The sequence below is a fragment of the Pyxicephalus adspersus genome, chromosome 7 (genome assembly GCF_032062135.1).
Source record: "Pyxicephalus adspersus chromosome 7, UCB_Pads_2.0, whole genome shotgun sequence".
In the NCBI taxonomy this organism is placed as follows: Eukaryota; Metazoa; Chordata; class Amphibia; order Anura; family Pyxicephalidae; genus Pyxicephalus; species Pyxicephalus adspersus.
In genome coordinates, this window is record NC_092864.1 from 42,314,351 (window position 1) to 42,340,326 (window position 25,976).

The 25,976-nt window shown below is 38.7% G+C and overlaps 2 protein-coding genes and 1 long non-coding RNA gene across 3 annotated transcripts in view; 1 reads left to right on the forward strand and 2 right to left on the reverse strand.

The window, feature by feature from the left end:
- Window positions 1-2,408: 2,408 nt before the first annotated feature.
- CD302 (CD302 molecule) lies at window positions 2,409-9,726 on the reverse strand. Its single transcript, XM_072418230.1, has 6 exons — window positions 9,475-9,726; window positions 7,576-7,683; window positions 6,584-6,706; window positions 6,161-6,334; window positions 5,380-5,400; window positions 2,409-3,299 (listed from the first exon to the last, which is right to left on the reverse strand). Exons 1-6 carry the CDS (start codon window positions 9,599-9,601, stop codon window positions 3,097-3,099), a joined length of 756 nt encoding a protein of 251 aa, XP_072274331.1. The 5' UTR covers window positions 9,602-9,726; the 3' UTR covers window positions 2,409-3,096.
- Window positions 7,762-25,513, forward strand: LOC140335535 (uncharacterized). The gene is made up of 3 exons (XR_011921722.1): window positions 7,762-8,709; window positions 11,433-11,582; window positions 25,387-25,513. It is a non-coding gene; the product is annotated as an uncharacterized lncRNA (long non-coding RNA).
- Window positions 11,606-25,976, reverse strand: part of LY75 (lymphocyte antigen 75) — a 59,476-nt gene continuing 45,105 nt past the window's right edge. Inside the window, exons 28-34 of the mRNA XM_072418221.1 lie at window positions 25,370-25,564; window positions 23,956-24,179; window positions 22,754-22,916; window positions 22,460-22,618; window positions 19,790-19,912; window positions 18,677-18,841; window positions 11,606-15,238 (exon numbers count right to left, since the gene is read on the reverse strand). Of these exons, the coding sequence (XP_072274322.1) occupies window positions 15,075-15,238; window positions 18,677-18,841; window positions 19,790-19,912; window positions 22,460-22,618; window positions 22,754-22,916; window positions 23,956-24,179; window positions 25,370-25,564 (1,193 nt within the window). The 3' untranslated portion in view covers window positions 11,606-15,074. The remainder of the gene's footprint in view (window positions 15,239-18,676; window positions 18,842-19,789; window positions 19,913-22,459; window positions 22,619-22,753; window positions 22,917-23,955; window positions 24,180-25,369; window positions 25,565-25,976) is intronic.

Consider the following 25,976-nt stretch of genomic DNA (forward strand, 5'->3'; position numbering starts at 1 on the left):
AGAACTTCATTTTCGCTTTAAACAAATGGTAAGTACTGCAGCTTACTTGAGCTTTAGGTGGAGTGGGAACAAGTTATCCACTGGTTTTAGGTGATGGTTCTTACTGGCTGACACTTTGCTAGGATGCCTAGACCGTTGAAACGCTTTCTGTGCCTTTTCTCCATTATCCAGGTTAGTAGTAATTGGTCACACTACTGCTCATTTAAGCAGCTTCATCTCTTAGCTACACAAGTGGCTTGGATAAACCGAGACTACTTTAAGGTAGGAAGTTGTGATTCTGTAATTTTTTTTGATAACTATAAAGAGTTTAACAAAAGATGTAAAAAGCAGATAAAATGTGCAAAATATAAAAATGAAGGACAGATTGCAATGGTAAGTAAGGCAAACCTCCCAAACATTTTTAAATACATTTCTAGCAAAAAGATCAGATCTGAGCATGTAGGCCCCTAAAGGATGTCTCTGGGTTGGTAACTGGTGATAGAGAAAAGTCGGGTTTACTAAACACTTTGATATGATTGAAAAATAGTTGAGTAAAATAAAGGTTGACAAAGCACCAGGACCCGATGGATTACATCCACGTGTCCTCGAAGAGCTGAGCACGGCTATTTCAAAGCCACGGTTTCTAATTATTGGAGACTCTTTAGTCACTGGCAGGGTACCAATGAATTTGCATAAGGCTGATGTGGTTGCTATCGTCAAAAAGGGAGCAAAGTCTTTATCTGTTAACTACTGACCAGTTAGTTTAACATCCATAGTTGGAAAGTCCTAGAGAGTTTGATAAAGAATCACATAGAGGAGTTTCTGCTAGAACATAAGTGATAGACAGCATGGCTTCAAGAAAGACCGAAGTTGATAAACAATTTTTTTAAATAAGTAAACAGACATTAGAATAGCAGTTGATATTAACTGTCTGTGGGGTATTGTGTCAAATGCTTTAGCAAAGTCTAAGTACACTATATGTAAGTTAGGGTCAGTAGGTTTAGAAAAGCCAATCTGTAAATGGATAGAGATCTAGTTTAAAAACCGCTTCCAGAGAGTAATGATTCCTCCTCTGACTGGTCTAAGGTTTAGTGGTGCACCCCAGGGTTCGGGGGCACCACTTAAAATTTGGGGACCTCTTAAAATTTTTATAAAATATAGAGTTTGGGATTAAAAGTACCATGTCTATGTTTGTAGACTAGACCAAACTATGTAATGGAATTAAGTCCATACAGGATGTCTATAATCTACAAGCAGACCTGAATGTATGGTTTGATTGGGCAGCCAAGTGGCAAATTACATTTAATACAGATAAATGTAAAGTTATGCACTTGGGGGCTAACATGCATGCATCATATAGTCTAGGGGGAATACGGTTGGGGTGGGGGAGTCAAAAATAGAAAAGGATCTGGGGGTTCTGGTAGATCATAGACTTAATAATAGCATGCAATGCCAAGTTGCAATATCTAAAGCTAGTAAAGTTCTTTCTTGTATCAAAAGAGGAATAGACTGCAGAGATGGAGACATAATCCTTCCCCTGTACAAAGCATTGTAGACCACATCTGGAGTATGCAGTGCAGTTTAGTTCACAAAAAGGACATTGTGGAATTGGAGAGCGTGCAGAGAAGGGCAACTAAACTAATGAATGGGGGAGCTCAGCCCTGAGGAGAGATTAATTTAACTCAATCTATTCTCCTTTGAGAAGAGATGTTTAAGGGGGGATATGATCACCCTGTATAAATATATAAATGGTCCATATAGAGAACTTGCTTCACAATTATTCACTTTAAGATCATTACAAAGAATAAGAGGGCACTCTTTGTGTCTGAAGTAAAAGAAGTTTTAAGCTTTGGATAGGGAAGGAATTCTTCACTGTAAGGTATGGGGAGTAGACTCCTAAATATAATTGGATATTAAGGCTTTAAAGGAACATCCGATTGCCTCATGGAATCGGCAAGGATTTTTTTTTTTGCCTTCCTCTGAACCAACTATGTCCATAGGGTTTTATATGTGGGATTTGTTTGGCCCCCCCCAGCGGTATTCCCAAGTGTGACTCTAGTTGGATTTTCTAGGCAAAAATCTGTATTCCTGAGTCACACTTAGGGTAGCTTTTAACTATAAAAAAAAAAAAAAACCCCACTTACCTTGTTCTGTTGCTGTCTCCGGGTGTCCTGCAGGTCTTGGGGCCACGTCCTGCTCCTCTGATCTCCAGCTGCAAAGTGCAGAGACAAGATGTATGGGGTTTCCCGGTGACATGGGTACAGGCGCCGGCTTGGGTGGGAGGATCGATGTGAAATTCAAATAATTTTGTATTGGATTCAATACAAACTAGCTGGATTCCAGCTGGAGTCCAATACAGAGAAATATTCATAAAACATATGATAATATAATATGCTACTGTACACATACAATACATTTTTTAACAGACGTTTGTGTTTTGTTAAATTTATTTAAAATTTGTGAGTTATGCCTAAGAATTATAGCCTACAATGAAAAATAAACGTCCATGCAATAAATTGGAAATTTGGACTGAATTAGACCGCTAGGGAGGTTAACTAATATAATTGTAATGGAAATAGGTTAAGCCTAGGTTTTTTTCTTTTTGAGTACATGACATTCTTGATACTTACCTTGGGTAACCAAATTTAGCATACTGAAATTATTTTGTTAGAATTGTTCTGAATAGGCTGAAAATAGCTTTATAATACTTAGTACAGTACAATGAGAAGCTAAATTATTGGCTTATTTGTTACCGCTAACTACTTCTAGATACAAAGTCATAATAACTCATCTGAATTATTTGTAAGCTTAAAGCCATTTTTAGTCTTTTATTTATCTAGAGTTAAACATTCCATGGGGTTAATTTACTATGACCCTGTGCTTGTGGAGTCAGGGCAATAATCACAAGTTCATAATAAGCTTCTATAAACCATGTTGATCATTTTCTTGCCTTTTGCACTTTTACCATTTGTCAATTGGAGATAAGTGAAATTCCAGGTCCTCCCTTTATAGAGCTAGTTCACTGTAGTGCTTGGGTGAAGAAAGTAGGGGACAGTACTAGTTCACTTTAACAGTCTCTTACCGATACAGTATAATTTTCTAATAAAGGTTTACAGTTCAGGCATAATCCTCTCCCTCCATTGTCTCAACCAGAATATCATCGTCACTGTATGGAAGAACTTGTGCAGCTCCTGGTAGATGTCTTGATTGAAAGCCAAAGAGTAGAACTTTTCTTTTGTGAAAAATGAATATCAGTAGCAACAGTGATGGTAGAATTAACACAAAGGCAGTGATCAGGCTAATCATTAGCACTCTGTTTCCTGCAAAACATTAATGCAATTTTGTGACCATTAAACTAATGCTGCATACACACAAACACTTTTAGCAAGCAGCTAAATAGCATTCACTAGAAACCATAAATGTATTTTCAAGTTTGTTGTCCCTTACACTAAAGGAGTCTCTGAAATACCTTCTTGAGAAAACAGGGCTCTAATATCTTTCCAGTGATGTGTCATTTGCCGAATGTGCCAAGGAATTGGCCAAGTAGTCTCCAACCAATAGATAGCATTTAGCACAATCCTCTGAGCACTAATTCCCTTTGGTAGATGTCTTTTTTTTTGTTGACTTCAACTTTTAGGTTTATTTACACTAAAATAGGTATGCTGATTCTGAAAGTGAAGTTAGTTTTCTTCAGGTTTTTTTTTTTACGCTTATATTAACGCAATTATTGTAGTGTGGATTTGTATAGGCTATTCATTTACATGCAAGACAGTGTGGTCAGAGGTTGTGTGCTGCTCTATGTAGTGAATATTCAAAATTTTTTTCTACTTACTCATGTATTTTCTTTCTTTCAGATCATGTCTGGCTTTGCTGTTTCTCATCATAAGTGTCTAAACAACCCTGATTCATTTTGGTATATTTGTGGCAGTCACTATTCTCAGTCAAAGGGCGAACATCAGCACAGTTGTAGAGCAAGCCTATTTGGCATATTTCAAAGTTGGGATAAGTCCTGGGTCGCTGTATCCAGGGTTTACAGATGTGGACAAAGGGAACACGTGATAAGTTGCCTTTTTGGTATACCTATGGTTTGGCAAAAGCCAAGAGATCATTGCAGTAATTGTTACTTTTGTATAGTGAAAACCTCAGGATATAACAAGAAAAAATGTAACATAGAGTATCCTAGTCTATCATCGGCTTTACGCCCAGTGGCTCATTTAGATGAAATCCTAGTGCCAGTTTTCTTTACACTACCCTCTTGAAGAACATGATTATGGTGATGAACTAGGTGTCAACAATGATGAAGATTTTGAAATTGAAGAGGATTCTGTTCGTAAGGGATTTGATCAGCATGAGTTGAGTGATTTGGCTTGTGATTTGGGACTATCAAAGAAGGTTTCAGAACTAGCATCAAGACTGTGTGAGAAAAACTTACTTGAAAAAGAAACAAGGTATTGTACTTTCGAACCAGAGAAGTAGCATTTCATAGTGGCTTTGTGTATTGCCATAACATACCTGGTTTAATGGAGGAATTGGGAATTCCAATCTATAACTCAACTGCATAGTGACTATTCATTGTTAGCTCAAATCGGAGCTTAAAGTGTGTCCTCCTTCACAATGGCAATATATTTGGGTCAGTCCCAATTGGCCATTAAGGTTCTCTTTGTGAAGAGTATGCAGACATAAAGAGTCATTGAGTTGCTGCAATATCACCAACACAATCGGGTCATCCGTGTTGACCTTCAAATTGTATGTTTCCTTCTTGGTCAGCAATGTGGATACACCCAGTATCCCTGTTATCTGTGCATGTGGGACAGCAGGGCACGTGAGAGGCATTGGGTGGAAAGTAATTGGATGTGATAGCTAAAAACTGGGGTCATTTCTGGATTCACCACCCGAAAATTAGTCAAAAACAAGTGTAATATCTAACTCAACAAAAATGCATTCCCCAGTGTGATCAATACTAATACAGCCCAATGTGGCTGGGAGATGGAAAAAGCTCAAAAACAATAAATATTGTGGCTGTATTTGGAGCAGATAAAAGAAACAAATCTAAATGTACACACAGATAAGAAAAAAACAGCTGGCCACGACTACAACTTATCTATATTCTATCCAAAATGAGAAAAAAAAGTTTGGCTAATGTTGGCTTTTCATCTTAAAGATGAATCGACAAACCTAATGAAACAACCATATTGCCTCTGCAATGTTCAGACCGTCTATACTTTTTTTTTTTTTACACACAAACCATTACACTGTATTTGATTCCTTAGCAATTGGTGCTATCTGGAAATAATGTGTGTTTTCCCTTAGGTCAGCAGAAGATTTAAAATTTTTATTCATATACCCAGTAGTATTCAAGAACATAGTGACCCATTACCCCCTTTATGAGCATATACTTACCACTGTTATGTTTTAGGGTATCTGAAATAAAAATTAAAAAAATAAAATGAATGACTTGCCTATGCTAAAATGCATCATACATTCTAATGCTGATAATTTGGCTTTTAAAACTACTCTAAAAATTGATGTACGTGGGTAAACAATAATAAAGCTGAATGCCACACCACACACTCAATAAAACGTAATGAATACATGGATTGACTGTAATACCTACCAGTGAATTTCTACCCATCCAGCTCTGAAAATTACATAACTTTGCCCTACAACAGAGGGGAGGACCTGATATGAGGAGCTACCCCCATACTGAAATACAGGTAATACTGGCTGGCTTTGATGTCCCCTAGCCCCACCCCCCTTTGGAAAATCTAGTTCGGCTGTCATGAACATTTGACCAAATAGGACCTTACTGGCCGCCCCAACTGATTCACTGGTACTTAGGAATGTCTGTTCCCGCCGCTTACCTGGAAACCAGAACCCAGTACTTCCAGGAATGGAGAAGTTTGTATCTCACTGCATGTGGCAGCTTTAGGGCATTCGCCAAGCATCAGTACAGTCATACTAATAGTCATTTGAAAAGTATTGAAGCCTTTGGATTAGCATGACAGTCAATCAATATATTGGCATTGGTTTCATATATCTTTAAACACATTTACATGCAGGCATCTAATAAGCGATGCAGCTCCGAAGCAGTGTTGACGTGTGATGTATTCTGATATAAATGTGGCCACCTATTCTCTATACCAGTCTAAAGGTTGGATAACGTTGAATTCTGTATACGTACGCAGTCTTGCTTTACATAATGCCGCGGACTCAGCAAAGTGGTCGCACTCTGTGAATTCCCACAATCCGGTCAATGTGTTTATTTTCACGCAGGTGTTCAAGTTTTCATCTGTTACTTCCTGTCTCCAGTTTGTGAATGTTACTGGTGACTTATCAAACCATTTCAAAGAGTCATCTGCCAATAGGATATTAGACATTTAAAACATGCATTTGATAAATGAGAAAAAACTTATAAAAGTACAGTAATGCATTGCCCTTCATTAGTAAAGAAATGTAAATTGCGCTCCCTATTTGGAATGTACTATTTAGTAGATTAACCTTGCAACCCGCTTTGACCTCCACAACATACAAATGGGAGAAAAGTAGAAACTCCTCCCTGTGCCCTACCATCGGAAATTACAGTCCAAAGGAATATGTTTCTTACCATCAGCATCGTAAAATATGCCCAGCATAACCTCTTTGGGTCCCTTCCATTTTGTCTGGAACATCTTCACTAAGAATGCATTTTCCTCTTGGCTTTGGATGCTTATAATGTTTGCCCCAATATCTAAAAATAATACAATATGTGACAAAGCAGCCAACACACCAAAATAACATGGAATATAGAGAATAAAGTGTAATAAAAACCAAACTCTTTATCTTTTTCATTAGGGAAATGTAGACCCCCGTTTACTCTATCTACTCTAGTATACTGTTGTTTTCATTTTCCATTACTTCACACCCATTGGATACCAGGACAAAATAAGATGTATATCACAAAAATATATATTTATTTGTCACACCAAACATCTTTGTAGGTTACAACTGTAAATGTTCCACATGAATTCATTAGTAAGCTTCCCAGGTTTGTTCCATACATTGCGTATCATTAGCTGATTGTTTCAACAAGATCTGTCCTTGGAAACCCATGTAATAAAACTGCCTGCCCAAAATTTAAAGGTGGCATATCTTCAAATTTACACCAACTGTAGAGGTAGAACAATCCTGGGGTTCCAGGGCCATGAATATCCATCAAGCTGATGCAACGACACAACTAAAGGTTTAAAAAAGGTTTTTGTCTTTATTCCATGCCTTGGATCAAAATCACACCTGCCTTATTTATAAAAGAATTTTTATTGTAGCCTAGGGAACCTGAAAATGTGAATACATGGTGACCCCCATATTGGTGCACCACTTGAAAACTTAGAGCCAGGTACTCTGGAATGGGCCAAGGTATGTAAAATATTCTAAATGGTGGATCTCAGATAGGGGTGACATTTCTTAACTATAAGTGAAGGTATGATTTTGGCTAGAAATTAGGCAATATTTTAATCCGGCCCCTGGGAAATGTGAATGGGTTAAGGCCCTGCTTTTTCTTTATAATGCTATGTTCTTCCTTTACAGAGACACCAGAAGACAACACATCCATTTTAATACCTTTACAGAGCTCCTGGGCGAGATCCACATCAAGGGAATTTTTCTGTGTAACATAAATAAAGGTGTAACAACTGCCGTTGAACTGGACCCACATCGGAACCGGGCACCCTGTTTCAGAAGAACACACAGTGTTTTATGCTTTAGAACCAGAGCTATTAACTTTCAGCCAATATGGGTTTGTATCCTGCATCAATGTATCCTGCATTTCATTAAAAAACAGACTAAAGAAGGGTAGAAGGATTCTCACTGTCCCATAGCCCCATAGCAATTTAATTAGTGTTTGCAGAAAAGGCTAAATGGGTCGCAGACCAAGGTGCCTTGTTTTACAAATTTATCAAAAGCTTTATTTTTTTAATCATACCATATTTGGGATTTTTCAGAACATATGAGAATTTTACACCTGGACGTTTGTCTGGCTGCTGGGAAGTTTAAAAAAAGTCAGCTCTAAACATCTAATAAATAGTCCAAAAAAGTAGCTGGGATTGGAAGGGTTGCTATCAGTCTATTTCCCTTTCCATTAATTTTTAGATCAGCTTTCACATGTTAGGAAATGAACATATTGTGCAATGTGATAGAAGCAGCAACTGCTCATCAACTTTATTTTCAGTCTTGTGAAAGATTCAGCTTTGGCAAACACTAAAATAAGCAAAACAAAGTTCAAAAACATTCATAAAGAAAAATCAGCCCCAGATCCTAACAGAACAATAACAGGACACATATTTTATTTTATCACCTGACCTGAATTGGTTTCCAGATGTAGCAGCTCACTTTTTAGCACATTGTCTGTATAGCTACGGCTGAATAATCTCAACATTGTGTACGCTTACTGAATTTTAGAATGTGTGGGTAACAAGAAGTCACTGACCTCCCACTCAGAGAAGTTTCTGAATTTCATTAAAGTATACTGAGCTCTTGAAAAGATTATAGTAGGAAGGGGCATTGCTGGGAATGTAACTGATCTGGGGCACCCAGGACACCAGGAGGATGAGTAAACGTGCCACATGTATAGAAATATGGGTATGGTCAAGATGAAGGCATGTTTTCGATTGGCTGGATTGAATCAGACCTATCACCTACATTACAGAACCTGCCCCGCTCACTTCATTATTCCAAAGACAAGATCTCCAATGTGGGGTTAGTATTACAGTGTGACACCAGTGATTGAGTATATTTTACTCTCACTTTCTCTTTATTGTATATTATGGAACAGTGAAACAGATATAGCAGAAGTGACATTTTTAGGTGTTGTGGTGCATTACAGCACCTTTTTCAACAGGCTGACTTACTTTGATGCAATACACTTGTATGCGCTCTGCACTAATGTGCACCCCCTGAAAATGTTGGGGGTTGTAATTGAAGTCCTTCATAGTTTTCAAGTTGACAGTAAGAAAATGAGATTAGCTATTGTGGAAGTGAAAGTTGCAGCACATTTAATGAGCTCTCTGGCTGGCACATTTAATTATCCAACAAATAATGAACCATTTAATTTTACTATTAAAATGTTCAAGCAAATACTTTTTTTTATTTTAGAGTTGGGAAGAATTCACTGCTATTTTTTCTGCTATTCCATCTTTAGACGAAAGAAGGCGGTGGGTAAAATCTGCAACAGGGGACAAAGAAATAAAAATCTCATAAAGGTTCCAGCCTTTCTTAATTTCAATCTGTGTTAAAGTTTGAGATTTTCCCTTTTATTTAAAACTATTATTTCTAGAACAAGTAATGAAGGAAATCTTTTTTAAGGAGCGGCAGCTGGCAATAGAAATCCAAAAGTGTTTCCAACTCTTCCTTATGCTACAAAAAACTAAATAAGTTCTGGACATAAACTTTAGGAATATCAAAATAATATAAAAGGTTATAAATGATAAGAATATAATATGGCCATCGACAAGCTTCACTTACCATTTCCTTCGGGAATAGATGAAGCAGCAGCAATGCAGGCCACACAGCAGAGATATAGTAGGAGCACCTTGTGTAGTTCTTTACTCTTTTCTTGTATTATTCGCTTGGTGTTTTCTATGCAACCCATTGCCCTGATATCTGTATCTGAGATACCCTGGAGTAGCGTGTGAAATTTGTATCACTCACTAATAACAGCCACAATAATCCAAGGCTTCCGAAGGTCTGCTGACTATCACTTGCACAATAAAAAAAAATACTGGTACTGAAAAGTTTGTTTTTGAACAGGAACAAAAAGGGGAGGTCTACATTGTGCTGCTGAAACCATTGTAAACATATTTGATTTAAAGGGTCAATACAGATGTTGCAGTCACTGTCAGGGGGACAGATTGCCGGTATCTAGAATTGGTAAAGTTGTTTTCATTGCCAAAATCCTTTTTTCATTAGTTAAAACATGTTAGCTAAAATAGGACTACTTTTTGAAACTGGCTGGGGGGGTGAACAGGTCACAAATGAAATAAATGAATGTATTTCTTTTTTTTTTTCCAATTAGAGTTAACGTGTATTTTTTTTGTATTTTTTACTTGTATTAATTTACTGCTGACATATGCAGAGCTTTACAAAGTCCATAGTCATTTTACTAGCTGTCCCTCAAAGGGGTCTATAATTTAATGTCACAACCATAGTCATATGTCTACAACACAACAATTTTTAAGGGGAAGCTAATTAACTGCACGTCTTTTGTATAGGCATGAAATACATTTTTGAAGCCAATTGCAAAGCTCTTGAAAATACAATTGTCATCAAATTTGTTGGGGTGGGTGGGGGAGTAGTGGAAATATTAATGCTTTATCAGGTCCTACTTTTTACCAGTGTACTTATGCAGCAAGATTCTGCTTCCTCTGCATAAGAGAAGATGAGATTTGTTCTTTTCTTTTAGAAAACATTTGTGTAGTACAGTTAATTTATTAGCACAAGGTTAAGTCCTTGGGGAAAAAAAGAAGGGCTAGGACTATCATCACACAACCAATATAATTAATATTATCTTGGTAAGGGGAGCGCTTTGCTTTCCATTGTCAAAGTCTACAGCAAGTAGCACCAAATCCGACTCGGAAACTCTTCAAACAGTCAGAGGCAGTAGTGTTTTAGATCTCATAGTGCAGATGTACAACTATGAGGTTAGAGGTACACACCAGGAGATGCACAACTATTTTTTAACTGGCAATCCTGCCAAACGGTAGTTTTTTTCATGGCACTGCCTTGTGACAAATATTTGAAAATGTTCTATATAAACTTAGCAAGGCTTATTTTTTGAATCTTGAGTCAACATTTAAAGGCAGATGACCAACTTGACGAACAGCCAAGTAACATTTAGAAGGTCAGCAGTGACAGATCCCATATTCCTTCCAAGACAAGCTGCCTACAAACAAGCCATGATCTGATTCAGAGATCAGAATATTTGGTTTTTATAACCATTGGAACCCAGCAACATGATATATGGGGAGGTAAAGTAAATCTCAGGATCATATGGGAGCTACCATTGTCCATAAATTATTAAAGGTACAGACTCCAAGGATGTTATCTTCATCCTTCCTTCATTACAAAGGTAATTCACCCAATCAAAACATGGATGCACAATAGGTGTCAGACTTCCCAATATACAGGTAGTGAAGTCTAGATCAGGATGACAGTCCAGTGGATTTAAAAATGTTTTAAAGTCACTGCTACATATTATCGAGCTGTTTCCCACACACTATACTGGAACCACAAATAGATTCTTACTGGTCCTTTGTTGCTAGTAGGGAGGCAGCAGGTTTCAGCCTGGATATGCTAGACTCAGTCTACCTCCCCCGTAGTAGCAGAAACACAATGCTTGCTAGAATTAAACTTTCTAGGAAGACCAGCAATTGAACATTCAATGTTATTTAACCTTTTTAATATATATATTTTCTTTTTAATAGATGCCTCTTGCCTTCTGCAGCCCATTCTGACACTGAGAAAGGGGCTCAAGATTGGTGAACACTGAAAATGCTGTAGGAATGGTCTTACTTTAAATCCCAGGAGGTGCAGTTCCTGTGTGAGCAGATCCATAAAGTAAAACTAAATGCAAGGTTAGAACAAAACATGCCGATCATTTTTGGTTTGGAAATCAATTTATTAAAAATATATCAGTAGCATAAAAACACAGTGCAAGAAAATTATCAGGTAAAAAAAATGTTAAATATAGTGCAAAGCCAGAGTACAAAATGCAAAAAGCTTTCATCTTTGAAGAAGACTACAACTAATACAAAGATGCCGCCTTTTCTTGCAAGTAGAGACCTTAAGATTCACAACTGGGGATTGCAGAAATGTTACCAATGCACAAAGTTGTTTATAGCTTAAAGTATCTGTTATGGCAGTAGTATTTTTTTTTTTTACATTCCTAATTTTTCAAAAACATTAAAACAAATTTGTTTACTAAAACAAAAAGAAGCGGTGGCACAAAGAGACATATAGGCAGTAAGGGCATTGTTGGCACAGCATAATTTCTCCTCTACAAAAGGATTTCAAAACAAACTAATCCCTTAATGTAGCTGCACAACCTAAAATCTGACTCTGGAGATGTACTGGAGTCTCAGTACATATACATTGTTTGAAACTAGTACAGACTGTATTCTCCCCAGAATTTTTCTTAAGCTGGGTGGAAAGAATTTGCTGGCAGGTGGTGGCCCCCACATTGTGACCAAACTTTTCAGTAATATCCCAAAAAACGGCCGGGTCGTGCACCCAGCTAAAAGAAACTAGGGAGAACAGTGACCAATATTAATGACATGAATGGACTACCGATCATTTCCACAACCATTGAAAAAAATGTAGGTGACTCCCACCCAAAAATCTAGTGCCAACGTAGAAAATTTTACAAACATTTTATAGAACTTGAAAAAAAATCCATAAGCAAGCAAATTAATCCACTAATGATTTGGTGAAAACTTTTGTTTATACACAAAACTGGTTTTAGGGTCTGGGTGTAAACATAAGAAAAGGTCTTTCGGTCCACTGCTGTCCATTCGATTTTTCAAATTCCCATTGTGCTTCACATAGGGATTGTTCATTTTAGGAAATATCCCAAGCCTAGTGGACAGTCAGATGCAACAAATCGGAGTGTGAGACCCCTTTTAACAGTAGATGAACTGAACTGGGAATTTGAAAATGTTTAGGTGTCTCTGTAAATCATGACGTGTACATTGACATAGGAACATATAGAGATATGTACGAGAAGGATTTTTGTTCCTGGGTAGTCGATGTGAGGAAACCCCCAAACACCTTCCACCTGTAGTTATTGGTTGGCCATCCCCATAGGTCTTCTCCAGTCACTCATCGAGCCCATTCCTTGGCTTTCTGCTTGTTCTGTAGCCTCTAAAGCTGGAGCAACTAGAGTAGCATATTACAGACCAAAAACTGTACAATGTTATACAATGCAATAATGGCAAATAACCCAAACATGGCTTAATAAAGCCTAATGCGGGAAAAAAAACTAATTGTTGTAGATATGGGGTTGTAATTTTTATGTTTTATGAAACATGTAGCAGGCCCAACAACAAATAGCCTCTTTCTGGCAAAGGGTGGTCACTCATTTTGGTGTATTGGAAAAAAAGAGGCCCACTCCACTCTATTGCCCTTGTTTCTCAGAGACAGGTATTCTATTGATGTATTTGTAGGAGAACTATACCCAAGATAAAAGTAACCCAAAAATTTGTATGATGTCCACTAACATCCAGGAAGGTATTTTACCTGCCGTTTGGACCACCAGCTTGCCCTGGGATCGGCTTTCGGTTGGGTGCTATGAGCTGGGATTTAAAACACAATGAAGTTTTCGAAACAGTGAAACGGACATTTACTGAAACATTACCTGGTGGAGAATTAATTACTGCCATTGAAACAAATAGATGTGGAAGATTCTCCACCAGGACAGCTTTGACTCATTGCTTTAATAATTGATTGAGAAAGGTTTTAGTGTCTGTTACAGTCCTATAATTCCACAGAACTCTGTTTCCTCATTAAAAAAAACAAAAGTTCTCTGAAAGTTTTATTAGATGTTGCTTTTCCCTGCAAAAAAAAACAAAAAAACTGTGTGCATAATGAGACCACACAGATTAATATAAAAGAGCCTTAAAAATATTTATCTGTAATAAGTGATGTTCTGGGCTCACATGTAAGAGTTTAGATGGGCAGATCTGACAATGAATTGACCCAGTGTAAACAGCTGCTTTGGAACTGCAGCCAAGACTGGTATACAAATACTTCTGCTATTTTTTATATGCTGGGTAAGGGGGTTATCTAGAAAGTTTATTTGGACTGTAGGCTCCTTTTTATTTCTTAAGCATAAAATATTGGTTAGGGTTCCTCCTTTAGGTCTCTGACCATCTGCAGAATTGTCAAGTATATCTGCCCAGTAAGCCAATTCAACCCAGCCTTGTCAGTCCATAGCTGAACTTTCTGAATAATTGTTGGGGCAATCATTTAAAAGACAATCACCGAAACCAAAGAATAAATAGAAAATCTAAAAATGTTTCAACTTTGCATTTTGCACAAAATTAATTAACACAATGAATAAATTCCCTTGCTTATTGCACACAAATAGGCTAGTTGTGCAAACCCTAAATCTTGGATTGAAGGGTTTAACATATGTTCATCTCCACAGCCAAAACCAATATAATCACATACCAATCTGTGCAATCAATAAATATAAAAAAAATCAAAGTTGTATTAAATATCTTACATTTTAACACAATGTGGCTGGAATAGTCATTATATACAACAAGTACACATATTAAAACCCAAATCAAAAGAAAGTACCCTGCAATTGTGGCAAGAAATGCCAAGTCCCAGGATGTATCAAGTAGAAGGCAGAAGGTTGTTCATACAATGCCTATACAATAATTTAAATCACACCTTCTGGCATAACTGTGCAAATCAAGCTTTGCTTGTGCTTCATTATACATATGCAAATTGTTAAAATTTTACTATAGGAATTCAACTGGATACTGGCTGGCATTGAAAAAAAAAAGAACAAGGACAGTAAAAGAAACAGGCTGATGGCACAGCAGTCGGAGTATTTCTTTTTTAGTGATAGTGTATAAGGAAAGAGTTGATGCCTCAAAGCTAGAATCAACCTACCTAAAGTGGGTCATTTAGGTGGGAAAAACAGGCTGACTGTCAAGGACTTTTGTGCCCGACTACTAGCTCTAAGATGAGCAGTCTTCTAATTTCTTCAGTGTTCCGACACCCTGAGGGGCAAATACACTTCTTCAGCATTCCATCTGGGTCACACAAGTTGGATTCCCTGATATATATCTCCATCTCAAATACCCACCCCCCACCCCCTCTTCCCCCACATGAGCAGAAGACTTTGGCTTACATAAAATAAGTTTAAAAAACAGGTTACCTAACAAATGTCCATCTAGGATTCATATTTTAGAGGAGCATTCAAAAATAAATAAAAAAATTAAAAAAAAAATTAAAAAAAAAATCCTGCCTGAGTGTTGATAAAAAGTCCACAAAATCATACTCTTCCATGTTGTGCAAAATAAAAATACAGGTAGTATGTTAAAACACAAAAAGCTCTAATAATCAATCATGGACTCCATCTGATCCTCTGCTCGTCGATAGCGAATAGATGAAAAAAAGAGAGGGTGTCTTCTTTTGTACACGTAGACAGCAAGTCCAATGACGAAGGCTAGGAGGATGAATATTGCAAATCCAACTGCAACTCCGACCCAAGAGGACCCTGGAAGGGAAAAAAAAATCTGCATTAAAAGGAGAAGCCTCTCGGCAAACAAACATACACTGCTTATATTATATCTTTAAAAACAGAAGCGATGCCATTTGGATTTGTTTCTGAAACGAGACCGATTCTTTTTATGCAAGTAGGCTGATTTTTTTTTTTTTTTTTTTTAATTATTTTTATTAAAAGATATCAAGGTACATACAGAGAAAAGAAAATAAAGTGGTCGTAACATACAGTTCAAAAAAGAACATACAGCAAGGTTAGGTTCTAACAATACATATCTTCAAGCTTGTGGCTTAACGGCCGACTGCATAGAAATACAAACATTGTAACCAACCCGTTGTGCTGTATCAGTAGCAGGAGCCATGATATCTTAAGGTTTTCAAAAACATTTTTATAAGAAAATAAAAATAAAAGAACAAAAACAAATTAACTAATAAAAAAAAAAGGAGTTAAGATAAAAAAAAAAAAAAAAAAAAAAAAAGAGAAAGAAAGAAAGAAAAAGGGAAGAAGGAAGGGGGGGGAGTTAAAGTGGGCATTGACCCGCTATAGAATCAATCACATCTCTGAAACAGTGGCAGAATGCAATTAGGCATCCATCCCAGAATACTCAGGTATCTAGGGGGATGGTGGTAACAAACGGCAATATTCCTCAGTAGTGATAAAGTGGATCGAGTGGTACCAAGTCTGTGCGAATTTTTCCGCTTTCTTAGCGTCAGTGGATATCATATCCTCCATGTGATATATATCAGCAACCCTTTGCAACCAATGTATTACCGTCGGAGGGGCAGTATTTTTCCATAAGGCTGGGATACAGGCCTTAGCTGCATTGAGAAGGTGTCCTAGGAGAGAGTTACTATAGCACCTGCGGGACATGTCCGAAACATGAAGAAGTGCCAGGGCCGGATTGCCCCTTATATCCACTTCTGTAAGCTTTAGGATAATATTAGCTACTGAACTCCAATATAATTGCAATTTTGAGCATTCCCAGAAAACATGCAGTAGCGTACCCTGTGTGTCGCCACATCTCCAGCAGGTGCTATCCGACCCCGGGAAAATCTTAGCAAGCTTAACCGGTGTCCTGTACCAGCAAGTGGCCAACTTGTAGTTGGTTTCCTGATATTTGTTGCAAATGGACGCCTTATGACAGAAATAAAGTAACATATCTCTCTGGGCTTCAGTAAAACAAGTGTCCAAATCGGCTTCCCATTGGGATACAAATAAAGGGAGTTCTGGCGTATATACAGATAACAGGGTTTGATAGGCATGGGAAAGTGTGCCCCGTAAAGGTTGACCAGTTGCACACAAGTCCTCTAGAGGAAGAAGCGATCAGGCTATTGTATTGGGCCGCGGCAAGACTCTTAGAATGTGAGTTGTATATGGCGCCAGGGCGACAATGAAGGAAGATCCCTTTCCGTTTTTAGGGTCGGAATATGTTGCCATTCCCCATTGTGCATGAAATGTTATATTCTATACACGCCCAAAGCACGCCATTGGCGAAATATTGGGTCAGTCTGGCCCTGGGGGAATCCAGGATCGCCTAAAACAGGAGACATTGGAGACGGGTATATGGTTACGTTTTGAGAGGAGAAGTACTTAGTGACCGTTTTCAAGGTCTCGCCAATCAATGGATGGGTGTACATTGTCGACCAGGCCAATGCGGCAATGGGGGCAGTAGAGCATGCATCCTCCAACCCAACCCAGTTTGGAGCGGCCATTAGTGCACCAATCCAGCAACCTAGACAAGTGCACTGCCTGATGGTATAAAACTGGGTCAGGGAATGCCATTCCTCCATTGGCTTTGGGGAGTCTCAGTAATGTCATCCTAAGCCTGGGCGCCCAATTAAGCAGGATAAATTTTACAAATTCCGAACGGAATTTTCGAAGGATAAAAAGCGGGATGTGTATTGAGAGTGCTTGCAGCATATACAACAGTCTAGGCATAACATTCATTTTAAGCACATTGCACCTCCCAAACCATGTAAATGCCATCTGTCTCCACCTCTGTAGATCACTTCGGATTTTATTTAGTATAGGGATAAAAATTTAGATCTACAATTCGCGTTAGATTAGCAGAAATCTGTGTGCCCAGGTAAGAGATAGCTGAGTTAGACCACTTGAAGGGGAAAGAAGGGGCCAATGCCTCTCTAATTTTTCTGGGAAGAGTAAAGCTGCGTACACACTTCCAATTTTTGTCGTTGGAAAGGATCTTTCACGATCCTTTCCAACGACAAGGGAGTGCACGATGCATGAACGGTGCTGTACATACAGCACCGTTATGCTCTATGGAGAGGGGAGGGGGAGAGCGACGGAGCGGGATCATTAGGATCGGCTGTCGTCCATCGTCCGTGGATCCGGCAGGTCGGTCGTCTGGACGATGGACGACACTGACTGTACACACGGCAGATTTTCGCCTGATAATTGGCCGATGCCGATTATCGGGTGATAAAAATCTGACGTGTGTACGTAGCTTAACACTCGGTGCCTCTGACTTTTGGAGGTTTATTTTGTAATTAGAGAGCGAGGCATATCTGTCTAGCTCTCGCATAAGAACTGGCAAAGTAGTTACCGGTGTTGCAACATAAAATAAAAGGTCATCCACATAAGCAGCTACCTTATGTTCAGTGGGGCCAATCTGGACTCCCCTGATATCTCCATTATCCACAAATTATTCGTAGGAGGGGCTCCAGGGTCAGCACAAACAGTAAGGGAGATAATGGGCATCCCTGTCTAAGCTGAGCTTCTAAAGAAGACAACAAAAGCAGCATGTTGCATGTGCCCACGTGTATGTAAAGCTCTATTTACTTTAGGCTTTAGCTAAAGAAGTGAACAAGTACCCTTATATTAGGTTACATTTCACTGCATCTGCCCCACTAGAAAGGTCTCTTCATAGCCTAGTCTGTAGACAAGAAGTGAGAAGACATTTCCCCAAAGAGAAAATAATAGTTAACTAAAAGTTGCCACATGAACAGCTGGTCACCAATGGTGGCTTTTCTTGACCTCCGGCGACATCCAAAAATTTATATCTGCTTTAAAAAACCTAGGAGTCCATCAGAGGCACTTTGTGATGTCTGCCTGCCCCCCCAATGGTCATAGCTGAAGGAGGAGCAGCTATAAAACAAACAACTGTTTTGTTCATTTCAACAGGTTGGCAAATGTTGGATGCACAGACGTTGATGCACAACTGTACATTCATCTCAGAATAGTGAATAGAAAAAAAAAAACATCTATTTTGGGTAATACCTAACTGATGTGACCTCTGTAAACTAAGATTGCATTGTTTGTTTTAGGTGATTTTGCGCTGTGTGTACACACGACACACTTTGGTCTACCTCAATAAATAAAGATCTTCAATCGACCTTTTTCAAACTTTGTACCCACATCAACATGGAGGAACAATGTTAAAAAAAGCTGCTAACACCACACAAGAGAACTTACTTAGGGGGGCTTTGCAGACGATTCTTGCCATGCCAGGTGTACAGGGGACTCTATTCCATGCGCCGGTCTCTGGTAATAACACAGCACAGGGCCCCATGTTCTTCCTCTGAAGACCATACCAGTTGTTATATTTTATGGGTGATCCATCAAGCCATATTCTTCGATCTGTAAGAAAACCACAAGTAAAGAAATCTGGACTGCTATTGTTCAAAATTTACCACAGAGCAAACAAATAATACATACATGTAAACATTGATGCAAACAACGGATTTTCTTTCCTGAAGCCCAACAGCAGTTTTTACAGTCAATATATTAAAGTGAATGGAAACCCAAAAAAAAAAAATATATTGATGCTCACCAGCCTTTGTATGAGGAGCCTGCATTAGTTTCCTTTATTAAAGGCCCTTCCTATAGTTAAAACATTTTTAATATCTAAAGACTCGGACCCAAGAGACCGCCCATGGGCTCGGCCCAAGACACTTTTACTCCAACAGCCTTATAAACCCCAATCTGCCAAAATATTTAAATAATAAAATCAAATATGAAAATTTGGCATTTGTTGAAGTTGCTTGAATCTGTATGCTTGCCCATTTTTCCTTCTTTAACACATCACCTGCAAGAATCTACTTATTCTCTTGTCGCCTAATATCCACTACTGTTATGCAAGATAATATAGGTTTATGGATATCAAACGTTATACACTTTACCTGCCAGTTTTGGTTGATCAGTTTATAGTATCTAGAATCTCAATGCAAAAGTCCAGGGAAAAACACCCCAGCCCTGCTGAAGCTCATGTAACAGATCATAATTTTGCTTGATTTTTCTCTCTTTTTCTATTTTATTTATGTTGGGTACTGTGGTGTAGCTTCCAATTTAAAGCTGAACTCCAGGCATACTGTAAAAACCTACATATTTGAGTATGTAAGTCTCAGAACTGGATGGGTGAAGATAAAACAGTTCTCATAACACCGCACAGCTTTGTCACTTTTCTAATTTCCATTTCCTCACGATTATGTCTCAGAGGTCTCACCCTTTAGGAATTCTTGTTGTTTACCGTAGATATGAAGTCACCTACAAAAAGTAATTACATTCTTTGTGTAGCCAATAACTTACCAAAGGCTTTTGAATCAACTCCGAGCCAAACTCTGTGAGTTATAAATGCATCATCCATCAGATATTTACTGACAAATACATTCTCTTCACCATCATTTATAGTCAGCAGCTTGGCTGTGGGATCTAGAAGACAGATATTGAAATATTAATTAAAGACGTACTTGGTTAAGTCAGCATGATAGTACTTTGGGATGATTGTACAGCATTGTCTGTATTTGGTCACGAACATATATGTATATATTACAGTTTTTGAATAGGGCAGAATGCCACCATATAGTAACATTCATGGTGCCTACTCCCTCCAACTATGAGTAATTTGTGCCTCTCAGGTCACTAAGTGCCACCAATAATATTTGCCAGCTAATATACTGTGAGTTGTGGATATAATAATTATAGCAGGGGTTCCTTAAGACCATAAAGTAATTTCAAGGGTTTCCCATGGTAAAAAAGTTTGAGAAATGCTTCAGTGTCTCCTGCTGGAGAACAAGGACCTTGCACTGGACCCTACTGAATCCAATATTGCAGATTTAACTTGTGCTTTACTCTGATGACCAACAGGACGAGTGACTGTATTTTACTTAAAAAGGGTCATGGAAGAGGAGCTTTCAAATTAGCTGTCAATTCCCCTGCCTATTCACAATGCAGCACTGCCAGTCATAAACTACACATCGTGGTGGACTAGTATTATGGGAAAGCTGTGGACTCACTTTAAAAAGATAGCAGAGATACTAAATGTTATCAAGGGATATAAAGCACAGGTAACCAGAGGTGCCTGGACCAAACTACAGCAGCTTTAGTTTCCTGCAACTTTGCTATATTGCAAAAGGCAGTGTCACAGTCTGTCCCATCGTTTCAACCTACTGGCTATTATTATTACTAAACAGGATTTATATGGCGCCAACATATTACGCAGCGCTGTACATTAAATGGGGGTTGCAAATGACAAACAAATACACAGTGACACAGGAGGAGAAGACCCTGCCCCCAAAGCGCTTACAATCTAGTAGGTGGGGGAATTAACACACAATAGGATGGGAGATATGGAGGGGTGGGAAGTAGTGAGGGTTTCAAAAGACAGATGAAGATGAGTAGGCAAGTTAGAAAAAAGCTCTTTTATATGAGCAGAAAGTAGGAGCAAGCCGAATAGGATGAGGAAGACCATTGCAGAGAGTTGTGGCAGCTCTAGATAAGTCTTGGAGCCATGCGTGTGATGTGGTTATGAGTGAGGAAGTCAGCAGTAGTAGGTAATTTGAGGAGCAAAGACAGTGGCTAGGGGAGTATTTTTTTTTTTTTTTTACCAGGTCAGAAAGGTAAGTGGAACAAGAGCTGTGGAGGGATTTGAAGGCAAAGCACAGGAGCTTGAATTTGATTCTAAGGTGACATGGAAGCCCGTGAAGAGAACTGCAAAGAGATGCCGCAGAAGAGGAGCGGGGAGAAGGATGGATGAGTCTGGCTACAGCATTCATAATAGATTGTAGAGGAGAGAGTCGGGTTAGTGGAATACCAGAGAGGAGGATGTTACAGTTAGGGATGCCTCTGACATTCTTGCGAAAATTTCCTTGAACTTCCGATGGGTCCACAAACTTTCGGCAAACCGATTTCGGGAAACCACCGGAAGATCGAGGAAGTCATTACAATCCCCAGCACTAGAGGTTAATTAACCTCTAGTGCCCCGGGATCACAGTGGATTAACCCCAAATATTCCCATGGTCACTGGGCTGATAAGTACAGCCCAGTGACTGTGGGAAATGAACTGCAGATGAACTTTCAATGGAGAAACTCCACTGAGAGTTCGCCTGCAGTCACAGCTGATTGGCGGCACTCGTGTGCCTCCTCCAATCAGCTGTGACCGCAAAGTTCCCACGGTCACCGGGCTGTACTTAGCCCGTGACCGCGGGAACTGAACTGCAGATGAACTATCAATAGAAAATCTCGATTTACAGTTTATCTCCAGTTCCACTGTGATCCCTGTGCAGTAGAGGTTAATTAATTGCTAGTGCCCCGGGATCGCAGTGGATTTTCAGGGCTGCATTCATTCATACAGCCCTAGGAATCCTGAAAGTGCGATCCCCGGCACTAGAGGTTTTGAATGGGGAGACTTGTCCCTCATTTTTAAAACGTGCTCGCTCATCCCTAGTTACAGTAGTCTAGACGAGAGATGATAAGAGCGTGTACAAGGAGTTTGGTGGTCTCTGGGGACAGGTAGGGGCGGATTTTGGAGATGTTGCGCAGGTGCAAGTGAGGGGACCTGGAAATGTTCTGAATATGGGGGTAAATAAGAGGACAGAATCAAAGGTGACGCCAAGACAATGTGCCTGAGGGGAGGGACGGATAACAGTGTTAACAGTTAGGAATATGTCGGGGAGATTTGGATCTTGAGGGGGGGAAGATGATGAGTTTGGTTTTATCCAGGTTGAGTTTCAGAAATCTGTCAGGCATCCATGCTGAGATGGCCGACAGGCAGCGTAGAACTTTGTCCAGGACTAAGGAAGACAAGTCAGGGGTGGGCAGATTGATTTGCGTCATCAGCATACAGATGGTACACTCTCTACAAAAAACAGATTCTGTGACCAATTGGATTGCACAGAAGGCATAAGGGAAGGGTAAGCCTCAGGAAGATATTTGTTTAGGAAACAAGCAGCAACATACTTTCCGTTTAAAACCACATACCTAAAGTCTGGCATATCTTGCTGGCTTGATCACTAGTGTACACAGAGTAGTTATAGAGCTTCATATCGAATGCATAGCAAAAATTCTTTTGACGAACCCATTGTGCCGAGCCGTCTGTCCTGGGGCATCCTGAATCAGCCCATGTGGATTTTGATTTTTCTGCAGAAAGACATATGCAGTGCAACAATAAAGATGACCATCTTAAGCATTTACTAGTCATGGAACCTAAAATACTCTATAAAAAGACACACACACACTAAATAAATAAAAAAAAAAATATATAATAGAACGTACCAGCTATTGGTTTATAGCAAAGTGCACCATCAACGCGCTCTGTGCAGCTTTTTGAACGCCAGCTACCCTTCGTATCAAAAAAGACACATTTTCCACGAGGAAGTAGTGCATTCAGGTCACCAAAGGAGTAGCTTGTTGGAGTTCCATCTGACCATTCTATTCCCTGTTGGACAAACCAAGTAACAAAAGTTATTGCTACAGTTCAAAAAAAAACAAAAAAAAAAATAAAAAACTGAACACTTGATGATCAACAATGATCTTTTAAAATGGAGGGTGTGGGAGCACACTGGAAATGTGTTTCCAATCATCAGATGTCTGGGTGAAAATAAGTGATCTCCATTTTCATGAAAATACCACATGCAAAGCCTGGTATTGTATTTGGAAAAGGCTCTGTTGGATTATGGTAAGACCATCAGTGGTACTGGGTGGTACTAATTGATAGTACTGAACCCCTCACTGCTGCCTGCCCCTGTTCATTCTCCAAATAGTGCAGAGATGTGAAGATACTAATTGCATCACAGCCTCACAGTCTGTCTGTACTTAGGTATGCAAAGGTTTGTTTTAAAGTTAAGTTCAGAAGAAAAATCCGCAAGTCTTGTGAGGTCTGCTATATAAAGACACAGTCGCCTTGCCAATGAATGGCAAAGCTAGAGTTGTCTGCGTAAAGGCACTCCATGCATTACAGATACATAAATTGCCATCAACTAGCAACAGTGCACAGCACTTCTAAATATGGGGGAGCATGTATGGGACATTCTTGGGGTCTAAGAGCCAATTGAAAGATCTGAGCACAGTTACATCGCTACAGGAGAGACATTACTGCTCCACTTAGTGCCCAGCCTCAACAGAAACTATGTAATTTCAGTGTTGCTGCAAGGGGAAGGGGCCTTTAGACAAACAGTTCAACTTTATATGAAGAACATGACAGCATCCCTTCAGAAAGAGACAGACCTGAAGCAAGTATGCAGCCAATTATGTTGATTCTAATGTCAGCAAACATTCAAGCAGTAAGTAAAGGAAAAGAATTGGAATTTTCAAAAATAAAATGGCAACATGCATATATTGCCTATAATATGTGCATATATTTGTATCCTAGCACATTTTCTTTAGGTAGAACATAGTATGCAATTTCAAAATGGAATGGTGTATTGGTTCAAATGCTGAATTTTCAGTGTTGGACAAAAATTAACAATCACACGTACATCATTATTCCATAACCCAATCCAGAGGGGAAATCCATCCTGTCTTACAACATTCTCCATAAAGAGCTGTTGTTGGTTATCATGAACACTGGCTAGATTGCCACCACTTAGCCCACACTCCTTTGCTGCTTGAAACCATGTCAGCTTCTTTTTCAAAACATAGTATGTGAAATTGGAAAACGGTATAGTAGTTGGCAATGGCTCAATGTAATTTTCCTTTGAACCTGAATAAAGAGAAGAACATCCAGACACATGATTAATATCAAGAAGCCTTGTATGAGCTGAAACAAGCCTGTCTTTTTGCAAAATGTTAAGACATCAAAGAAGCTAGCAACGTAAGGAACCCACACAAACCCTGTTTTGTTCACAAGACATTACTTGTGGAGGAGGATTAAGGATTACAAAAGCCTAAAAATACGGTTTAAGGCATTCAGGTGAATGAAAGCAACATTTTGGGTGGGGAAGGGGTGAGTTGTGTGCTGAACAATATCTGTATACATTTAGTTTACAGTAATAACTCTGCAAACACTTTATTGAAATAATAAATATGGTACATTTAAAAATCACTTGCATCAGAGAACATGGACAATAGGGGCAAAGAAAAGCGAGGCCATCATGGGAGCAGTATGACAAAATCACGCAACTCCCTATGGGCTCAATTTAAATAAGATCCAGCACATTATAACTGTGCGTGTTGAGAATTACAAGAAGACAATGTGCACCAAGTCTTACAATAATAGTGGTTTTCCCATCTGAACCTGCACTCTCACATATTAGCTTTTAAGAAAAATAAAACCTGTAAAGTACAGAAAACCATACCAACCAATAGCATTTTTCAATGTTCCCAATACTATAAAGTATTGTATAATACTACAAAGAGACGCTGATTTTTTGGGGGGCGATTGATTGCTATGAGAAGCTACACATAACTGTTCTTTGTAGCTTTAAAGGAGCTTTTTACAATTCTATATAAACATGCATAAAAAGAAAACCTCAAAGCATAGAAACAACACAAACCACACTCCAATGCTTGGACTTCTTCAAACAACAGAAACGGGCTGGCTGCTAGTAAAACTGCCTAGTAGATTTGGGATGGTTCTTGACAAGTGAAGCAGGCCATATAACTGATTCAATAGCATCAGTATTGTTGGCACTAAATCCCTTTTCTAATATACACTACTGGAGTTCTCACAAATATGAGCTGATCATATACAAAAGTCTTACTTCAGTTACAGACCACCTATTTACATTATAACAACTGTATAGGATAAAGGACTAATCACCATATTGCTGAAGTGGTTAAAAAATTCACTATTAAAATTAAAACAAACAATTTGTTATCCACATGCATCTGATCAATGATAGTACGTTTCTGGAAAAGTGATATCATTCTCTATCACATCTCCAGTCTTACCCATTTCAATCTTGCAGGCCAAAATAGAATACTGCTGAAAGAACATCAGCTCAAAGTCTCTTGGATTGGGGAAAACATCCCAGAAGCCATCAAGTTTCAGCCCTGCAAAAAAGCTGTTATTTGTGATGTTTGGCCTCCCCAGCCTCCAGTTTGAATATTTCACAAAGGTCTCGTCATGCCAGCGGAGACTGTTATCTAAAGAAAGAAAAAAATTATGTTACAGGTACTAATCAATGTAAACACACAGAAATCATAAAAAGTGACTTGGAAGTCCAGTTTCCTGCTACAAACAAAATAAACCAAGAAAAGAAAATATGACATCCCCATCTTTCATTTAAATGCCTAATGAAACAGGGATAGTAATACCAGTCATTACAAAGAAAAAGGGGGATTTTCTTTTTGGAATAGATTAGATTTGTAGTTAAGACTGAATGGAATTCAAGATTTTCTTGGCATTGGGGGAGATTTTTCTGTTTTGCAAGAACTCTCTTGTGGTGGACAATGAGCCAGTTTCTCTTGGATATTAAACTTCACAATTAAAGAAATGTTTTGTTTAGGTACAACTAAAGGCTTTCATACAAAATGTATGAAAGCCTAAACTACCAAA

Coding starts and splice junctions, on each gene's coding strand:
- CD302 (XM_072418230.1), bottom strand. CDS start 9,601: ATGGGTTGCATAGAAAACACCAAGCGAATAATACAAGAAAAGAGTAAA. Junction 7,684..9,474: donor ATCTATTCCCGAAGGAAATG/GTAAGTGAAGCT, acceptor CTTCTGAAACAG/GGTGCCCGGTTCCGATGTGG. Junction 6,335..6,583: donor CATATTTTACGATGCTGATG/GTAAGAAACATA, acceptor TCCTATTGGCAG/ATGACTCTTTGAAATGGTTT.